Source organism: Simochromis diagramma, unplaced genomic scaffold, assembly GCF_900408965.1.
Source record: "Simochromis diagramma unplaced genomic scaffold, fSimDia1.1 OVJJ01000822.1, whole genome shotgun sequence".
NCBI classification, from domain to species: domain Eukaryota; kingdom Metazoa; phylum Chordata; class Actinopteri; order Cichliformes; family Cichlidae; genus Simochromis; species Simochromis diagramma.
The window spans coordinates 8437722-8447387 of record NW_024387520.1 but is presented as its reverse complement, the minus strand read 5'-3'; the positions used below and the strand labels follow the sequence as shown (position 1 = coordinate 8447387).

At 42.2% G+C, this 9666-nt stretch overlaps 1 protein-coding gene across 1 annotated transcript in view; it reads left to right on the top strand.

The window, feature by feature from the left end:
* The first annotated feature begins 149 nt into the window (after window positions 1-149).
* rimbp2 (RIMS binding protein 2) overlaps window positions 150-9666 on the top strand; it is a 103697-nt gene continuing 94180 nt past the window's right edge. Inside the window, exons 1-3 of the mRNA XM_040019089.1 lie at window positions 150-2681; window positions 6327-6416; window positions 6499-6630. Coding sequence (XP_039875023.1) covers window positions 6414-6416; window positions 6499-6630 — 135 coding nt within the window. The 5' untranslated portion in view covers window positions 150-2681; window positions 6327-6413. The remainder of the gene's footprint in view (window positions 2682-6326; window positions 6417-6498; window positions 6631-9666) is intronic.

Here is a 9666-nt window from a genome sequence, read left to right as displayed (position 1 = left end):
CTTGGAAGAATATTTCAGGAACACACATTTTTATTTTGATACCTTTTTGTTTTTTGCTTGATTTTTGTATTTTATACTGAAAAAACAGATATTAACTAATGCAATAAATAAAAAATCCAGAATGAAAAGTCCTGTCCTTGTTTATTTTCTTAAAAACTTCTTAGTTAAATATACAGGGGCTATCCAGATATTTAAAATAATAAATAAATAAAATCTCTGACTATTCAAGACAAAATTAGGGGTATTTTGCCTGCTCTAATAACACTTCAAACATTTGGAGGTTCAGTTTGTTTAAAAGAAGCGGAAAGAAACAGAGGCTGCTGTTTACTTTGGGCCTAATGAGTGCTTTGCACAAAGCACTTGTCTTCTGTGTAATCAACCAAACAAGATTAGTTAGGAAAGTGGAAGTGAGTCCCTGGAGGGCAAGGTCTTTTTTCCCTTTCCTCTCTTTTTCTCTCCTTTGACTTAGATCAAAGGCTCTTTCAGAGGTGTACTTTGAATGAAATATCACAGAATGTCCTTAAATTTGAGCTCTGGGACTTTTCCCCCTCCAAGTATTCATCCTACATGTCAAATCAGGGGACATTAAGAGCTGTGATTTAACTTGGTCACAGCAGTTGGTTCAGATGAGTAATTTCTGTGGCAATATGTCGATGTTAAAGCATGGTGAGTGATAACAAAGTGTATTTTGTGCATTGACTAATTATTTGGGTTAGTGCCTTTTCAAATTTTGAATAATAGTTTACTGTTAGTCATTAGTGGGAAATCTCCCACGTTCCACAGAATAGATTGAGAATTGTAAGCAGCCATCTGTCAGTTTGAAAGGGAAATTATACAAATATGAACATTTTGTGAACTATAAATAAGAGATATTTAAACTTCTTAGTGACTCACCACGGCAATCATGATGTGGTGGTCATCTTCCGTCAGGAGTGCTAAAGAAATATATTAAACTGCCCTGTTACTGCAATTTTCTGTCAATAAAGGTAATACTCTGTTCTTACTCTGCTGTGGTCAGTGTTATTCACCAGCAGAGTTTGATCAAATATCGATAGTATTGATGCCAGTCTTGGTATTGGTATACGACTGATACTAGCGCGATAGGCTCGAAGTTCAAAAGTCTTGGTATCAGCAATACTGGCCCTGTATTTACTTGGTATCTGTACTAAATTTGCAGTATGGCACAGCAATACTTACAAGTCTCCTCAACTGTGCTAAATGTATTACTTTACACATAAAATAATTTCTTTTAAGTGCTTGCATTACTTACATCATAGTCCCTACTGATCTGTAACAATGAGTAGCGATTGGCTGGAATAAGTATCCTCAACTACCAGACCAACTTTTCTTGACTTTGATGAAGGTGAAGCTTGAGGGGCGTGTTGAGATCAACATTTTGTAAGAGTGGATTATAAGCAAGCCAGAATAATTCAGAGTTATGTGATAGGTTGTATCAATCAACTGCCTATGTGAAGTGATGGTATGTGAGATAAAGTGGAGTTGTTAAATGGACAGTCAGTTTTGCTGAGAATACAGTTGAAATTCATTTAATTTCAGTGTTATTTATAGTGTTAGCTCACTAGCCACTGGATGTGATGAAAGTGCAGGGGGATTAAAGAAAACAACAGCAGTGACATTTGACCTCTGTCGTGAGTGAAAGCTGGAATTATCAGTCAAAATAGAAATCAATATGCCAAATGGAGAACAACTTAGCTTAATGCTACTAGTCAAATGCAACAGGGCTGGAGCACTGGTTCATTTTCTTTCACCAGTCTTTTTTGCTAGTAGTGCATGTAGGTTTGTGTTTGCTAATCAGCGTGGAGAGAAAGTACAGTGTTTGAAGTTCAAATGTCCCAGTTTTACACTGGGACCTGAAAGCAGCTCACATTTGTGGATCTGTGCGAGGTTGGCCCCGTTAAATTAGTCTCAAACTTGATCTGTTCGTATCGAGCGATTCGTTCGCACGTATTTAAGGTTTTGTGAGCAAGCGAGCGAGAAGTTACGTGTAGTTTTATTCATTTGTACGCACAGAAATGTTTTCTAAAGGTAAAATTATCTGATTCGCGAGCTGACCTTAAAAATGCGCGCAAACGAGCAGTATTTCAGGTTTGGATGTACGTACACTTGTAAAATGGTTTCACGTGTGGTTTGATTGCTTTGTATTTGTCAGTCCTCAAAAGTTACAAATTATTGCACACATTTGTAAATGTTAGTTTAGGGTCGTGGATCATATCGTACGCTTTTGCAACCTTTTTGAGGTATATTTCCAAAAAGCCTTTGGCTTAAGCAAGAGTCAGAAGACTCCAGCTCTGTGGAATGGTATGACGTCAAATTTAAGAAAGAGTGTGACATGATTCCCAAAGAGCAATCAGCTTGGCAAGTCTCAGCACTGGATGCAGTGTGTTCTTAAAATATTTGAGGAAGCTCGACATGTGCAAGACAGAAACATAAAGTAGCAAGGCTAAAAAGTTATCCACTGCAGCTGAGCAGTTTCTCTAATTCATGTCTTTAAGAAAGCGTTAAAAATGCAGGAAGAATTTGACACAGGACCTGAGCAATGCTTCTGACCCTTCAGTTGATTCATCTGCTGCTCAGTGAAGCCTCATCAGAAATGATCTCAGTGGAAGGGTTGCTGTCAAGAAGCCATTATTAAGGAAAAGAAACAGGGAGAAAAGTCAGAGGTAAGTACACAAGAACCAAAGTCAGTGGCAAGAGGTCTTATGGAGTGATTCATCCAAATTTTAGTTCAAATCACTAAAATGTACAGAGGAGATCAGGTGAGAGGTGAGTGACAGTGAGTGTCTACAGCCACAGTGGAGGTGCTGTCATCAATTAGGGCTGTGTTTCAGCCAGTGGTGTTGGGGATGTGGTCAAAATGAATGGAATTATGAAGGTATAATAGTACCGTTAGATTTTAATCCACCATACAATATGCCCCAAACACTCTGCCAATGTGGTAAAAGCATACCTGGATAGACAAACACACAATGTAACACTATCAGCCATGGATTGGGGACATTAGAGGACATTAGAGGACATTAGACCACTGTTACAGCACGATCAGCGGGGCCTATCGTGCGGTGCCCCGCGCTTCACTCGGACTTTCTGATCACGTCATGATCCACCTAATCCCCGCGTACAGACAGAGGCTGAAGCTCTCCAAACCTGTCGTGAGGACTAAAAAACTGTGGAGCAACGAGGCTGTGGAGGAGCTTCGCACGTGTTTGGAGTCTACAGACTGGGACACAATGAAGGCTGCTTCTAACAGCTTGGACGAGTTTACGGACACTGTCACCTCCTATATCCACTTCTGTGAGGACAGCATTGTGCCATCACGCACCAGGGTGAGTTATAACAATGACAAACCCTGGTTTACTCCTAAACTCAAAAAGCTGTGGCTGGAAAAGAGTAAGGCGTTCAGAAGCGGAGACAGGGACTGCTACAGAGAGGCCAAGTACAGGTTCACTAAAGAAGTGGACATTGCTAAACATCAGCACTCTGAGAAGATGCAGCAGCAGATCTCAGAGAATGACTCGGCCTCTGTGTGGAAAGGTTTTAGGAATATCACCAACTACAAGCCTAAAACCCCCCACTCCACTGACGACTTGCTCTTGGCCAACACCCTCAACGACTTCTACTGCCGTTTTGACGAGCCATCAGGCAGCCTTCACACCTCCAACGGCCCCAACAATAGAGACACTTTGGACACTCATTCCCCCACCTCTCCCCCCTCCATAGAACCATCACCACCTTCAATCACTTCACCTGCAACACCCCCCTCCTCACCCCACACAAAAGAGGATTTCACACCACCTCCTCCCACCACAACTCTTCATATTCATGAAGCAGATGTGAGGAAGCAGTTTAAGAATCTGAATGCTCGAAAAGCTCCCGGCCCAGACGGCATGTCTCCTGCCACCCTCAGACACTGTGCAAACGAGCTGGCCCCAGTGTTTTCTGGCATTTTCAACTCCTCACTGCAGGCATGTCATGTGCCTGCCTGCTTCAAGTCCTCCACCATAATCCCTGTCCCCAAGAAACCTAGGATCACTGGACTAAATGACTACAGACCCGTGGCTCTGACATCTGTGGTCATGAAGTCATTTGAGCGCCTAGTTCTCTCCCATCTCAAGACCCTCACGGCCCCCCTCCTGGACCCCCTGCAGTTTGCATACAGAGCCAACAGGTCTGTAGATGACGCCATCAACATGGCCCTACACTTCATCCTGCAGCATCTGGACTCCCCAGGAACCTACGCCAGGATCCTGTTTGTGGACTTCAGCTCTGCCTTCAACACCATCCTCCCAGACCATCTCCAAGGCAAGCTTTCCCAGATGAATGTGCCTGATCCCATCTGCCGGTGGATCACTGACTTCCTGACGGACAGGAAGCAGCATGTGAGGCTGGGAAAGAATGTCTCGGACTCCCGGACCATCAGCACCGGCTCCCCTCAGGGCTGTGTTCTTTCTCCTCTGCTCTTCTCCCTGTACACCAACTGCTGCACCTCCACCCACCAGTCTGTCAAGCTAATCAAGTTTGCAGATGACACCACCGTTATCGGACTCATCTCGGACGGGGATGAGTCTGCCTACAGGAGGGAGGTTGAACGTCTGGTGTCCTGGTGCAGCCACAACAACCTGGTGCTGAATGCCCAGAAGACAGTGGAGATTATTGTGGACTTCAGGAAGCACACAGCTCCACTCCCCCCCATCATCCTGACTGACACCCCTATCACCTCTGTGGACTCGTTCCGCTTCCTGGGTACCACCATCACCCAGGACCTGAAGTGGGAGCCCACCATCACTTCCGTCATTAAAAAAGCCCAGCAAAGGATGTACTTCCTGAGGCAGCTGAAGAAATTCAACCTGCCAACACGGACGATGATGCAGTTCTACACTGCAATCATCGAGTCCATCCTCACCTCCTCCATCACTGTGTGGTACGCTGGAGCCACTATCAGGGACAAACAGAGACTGCAGCGTGTTGTGCGCTCTGCTGAGAAGGTGATTGGCTGCAGACTCCCATCTCTGCAGGACCTGTACACCTCCAGGACACTGCGGCGTGCAGCTCGGATCTCAGCTGACCCTTCTCACCCTGGACACAGTCTGTTTGACCTGCTCCCCTCAGGCAGGAGGCTCCGGTCCATTCGCACCAGAACCTCTCGCCATAAGAACAGTTTCTTCCCCTCTGCTGTCGGACACATGAACAATAACCATATGACTGTTCCCACCACTAACACATGACCCTACGCTGTGTTCACTGCATCATTCCATGTTTGGCACTGATCACCACCTGCACTCATGTATATATCATGTATATATCTATCCACTTAGCACTTTTAATTCTTATTCTTATTTTATATTTTTATGACAGTATGTTGCACTGAAGCACCGCAGCAATTTCCTAATGTTGTAAACCTCCTCAACATCTGGCAATAAACCCTTTCTGATTCTGATTCTGATTCTGATGGATTGGCCTCCCCAGAGCCTTCACTTCAATATTATTAAAGCAGTGTGGGATCATCTTGACAGAGGACAGAAAAAAAAAAGGCAGAAACACCCAAAGAAGAGCTTTGAATGTACTGCAAAACCTGCGAACTCTTCCTGAGGACTGTTTAATGTATTTAGAGAGTTCAGGCTGTGCTGAAGAATAAAGGTGTTCATACCAAATACAGATTTTTAAACTCATTAGAATTATGTAAATTTTGTTTTTGTCTTATATATTGTATTTCCATGTATGTTTGCACATGTTTGAATAAATCACTGCATCTATTTCCCATTTTCCTGGAAAAAAAATAAAGAAATCAAAGGTGGCTCAAGTCTTTTGCACAGCACTGTAGTTCAGTATATTAGAGTCTAACTGGAATTGGAGCTGTCAGGGAAGGAGAAGTCCACAGCTAATAAGTCTACTCTGGGTCTGGAACACGCTGGTCTAGATGACACAGTGGAAACTGTGCAGTAACTCATGACCGTTAGACTTCAGGGTGTACTTAGTCTGGAGTCGCATTAAGGCTCACAGCTGCTGTAAATCACAATTTTAGTTTGAGAAAAGCATGAATTTTAAACTGTAGCCTAATGCAGCATACACTAAAATAAAATTGAGCTTAATATTTTTTTATGATTTCCACAGTTAATATTTAAAGCCTTTAACACTTTCTATGTGCATATAATAAGAGGAAATGCATATAAATATATTGACTCGACTTTTCAATTACAGAGGTGTAGTTTTATGCATTTTGCATTTCCTGTGGCAGCTGTGTCATCTTTTCTGTCTGTGTGTACTAACAATAATCCAAATCCATTATTATGTAACTCTGTTGAATACAGATATTTATAATCTGAACATGCTGGAAATCATCATCCGTCGCTGCTGACCATGACAAGCACTTGGGGAAGCATGCAAACTGTTCTGTCATGGTAGGTTATTGCTTGTACCAAGCAAGAGATGAAATGTGACTGATGCAAGGCTTTGCTTGACATCTATTTTTCCATTTGCCAGGGGACGATGGGTTGCCATAAGACTTGCAAGGTGGAGAAACTCCTGAGACAGTCTCAACGGGAAGTAGTGTGGAGCCAGAGACGAACGCTAGCCAGAGCAAAGAAGAACAGCTGGGTGAGAGGCACGGATAAAGTGAGTGTGGCGTGCTGTTTGAGTGTGTGCTGGTTGCTAAGCTTTCAGTGAATAAGATTTAACAGTGTCTGGACACTGTGTGGATCAGAATTTGTTGATGCCTGCAGCCATAATCTGACCTCATCCCGCGCTCCTCAAACAAGATTCTTGACTGCCACTGAGGTTATTATTAACAAACTCAGCCATATGCACCTCTTAATAATCGTCTTGCCTCATATATTTAGCTATTAAATTAACAACATAACAGCGTAAGTAGTCCTTGCTGCTCATTAAATAGACTTAAAATGGATAGCTACAGTTAGGTCCATTAATATTTGTTTTGTACACCACCATATAGCTTTTAACTTTAAAAATCAATGTGAATGGAATTGAATTACAGACTTATACTTAGACTTATACTAACAAAAGTATTACATTGACTACTTTAGAAACCATCTTTATTTATTTTGTATATGTTTTTCAGCCAGTGATTGCATGAAGTCTAGAACCCATGGACATCACAAAACGCTGTTTTCCTTACTTGAGATACTCAGCCATGTTTTTAGTGAAGCCATCTTAAGTTGCTGCTTATATGTTTTTTTGTGTTGTTTTTTTAAATCACGCTTTATTGCTCTGCAGTCAGGTGAACTAGCACTATGTCCCATTTCTTTGGCTTGAGAAACTCTTGGGTTTCTTTGGGTTTCCACTGGCAGCCACATGTACCCATATCATAACGCTGCCTCCACCATGTTTGGCAGATGATGTGAGCTGTTTCTCTCCTTCTCCATACTTTTCTCTTCCCATCTTTTTGGTACAAGTTCATCTTAGATTCTTCTGTCTGAAGATTTTTTCCAGAACTGTACAGCTGCATTCATGTGTTTTATTTTTTGACAAAGTCTAATGTGTCCATCCTGTTCTTGAATGGAACCGTTGGTTTTCACCTTGTTGTAAGCCCTCTGGACCTTGACAATGGCATGACTATGTTTTTGAGAGTGTTCTTGACACTGTTAGTTGTTGTGAAGGGTTTTTCTAAACAGCATGATGTACTTTAATTTTCTTTGGTGCTCTTTCAGGCCTTATGGTGTTGGTGGGTTGGCCAGTGAGTTCATTCTCTTTAAGAATCTACGGATTGTTGATTTGGCCACTCCTAGAGTTTTTAGTGTCTCTGCAATATAGGTTGAGTTGGGAAAAGTAAAATGTTTTCTGATTTTTCTGTCTGTTTCAGGCTCCCTTTTAATTTTCTTTTCAAAATGCTTTTGAAATTGTGAAAAGTCTGGACTGCTGGCAAATCAGTTTAGCACCTGGACTGTCTGCAGAATCTATTCCCATCTTTACTCTTGAGGAAAAATCCCAATACAAGATATTCACAGTCTTTTCAGCTGTTTGTGCTATAATTGCTGAAATTCAATTCAAAATAAACATATGTATTTTTCTTAAAAAAGTAAATATTGTCACTTTCAACATTTTGAATGTTGGGTACTCAGTTGCTTTCGCTGCGATAAACTGACAATCCAGAGTGTACCCTTGATCTTGCCCAGATAGATTGAGATAGGTTGCAGCACTCCTGCTGCCCTGAACTAGATAATCAGTTAAGCATCTAGATTCATAGACTCTTTAAATTAGACGATACAAAATGAAGGCTAAAGTAATTTTCCAACATTTAGGCTTCTGTCACACAGGGCTTAGAGCTAGTTTGCAGAAGAATATGTATTTTTTGCGTGGTTGGTGAGTGACTGCTGGAGGTTGTTGGTCGTCACTAATTGCCTGTATTTGCATAGTTCACCTTTAAAGAAAAAAAAGAAAAAGAAAGAAAAGTTGTGCTATACAGTGACAACCAACCTGGTTCAGTTTCACTGCTCCTTAGCAAGTAGTTGGTGAGTATTTGCAGACAAGTTGGCATCTTCTATTCAAACTACAGGTGACTGCAGCAATCTGCTCTTGACCAAAGCAATCACAAGATCTTTGGTGCAGCAGAAACTGTTGCTAGGTCAAACTGGTCAGCTAGCAAAAGTAAGCTACCTCTAGCAAACACTTGCCATTCGATTAGTAATACAATTCTTGGACCCGTGGTCACCAGGGGCCATCTACACTGGAGCTTTATGTTACAGTCATGCTAGGGAGGTTTGCAGCATATCAAAAACTATTATTGGTTGCCTCGAACCAGGTGACCTCTGCAGTCACCTTGCGATTGGTTGCCCAGTAGTTGAGGACATTTCATGCTCAAATACTTGCAATAGGCTGCTGAATGAAAATATTGAATACAATTACCACCACTTTTCCAAATCACAAAAGAGGTTGCTGTCCTGTTTTTACTCTAGTGTCGATATAAGCCATCACCCAGGCTTGCAGAGGGACAGGAGTGTGATGATGAGATTAGGCTGAAGCGCAGTAGACGTGGGACATATTATTAGTCTAGCACAAGTTAAACGCAGAGACAGAAAAGTTATATTTTGTGTTTTGTACTTTGACCCTAATCACACTAAACTCTGTATTATCACATGGCAAATCTAAAAAAAAAAGGGGCGACTGTGGCTCAGGGGGTTGGGAAGCGTATCTGTAACCGGAAGGTCGCCGGTTCGATCCCCGGGCTCTCTGTCCTGGTCGTTGTGTCCTTGGGCAAGACACTTTACCCTACCGCCTACTGGCGTTGGCCAGAGGGGCCGATGGCGCGATATGGCAGCCTCGCTTCTGTCAGTCTGCCCCAAGGCAGCTGTGGCTACAACCGTAGCTTGCCTCCACCAGTGTGTGAATGAGAGAGTGAATGAATAGTGGCATTGTAAAGCGCTTTGGGTGCCTTGAAAAGCGCTATATAAATCCAATCCATTATTATTATTATTAAATTTTTCCTGTATAGGGGAATTTTATGGGCCCTTAAAAGCTTTTACCAGGAGCCAAAGGAAAATCATTCTAGTAAAATATTTTTTAAATAGTTATTGTATTTGGCATGCCAATTTCAATAGTTTTTGATCATTAAATGGTCAGAAATATATGAAATACTGAGGCTTGTGTTAAAATAGGTTTATGCTTACTGTTACCCAGAAAGGCCCGCTTTAAACC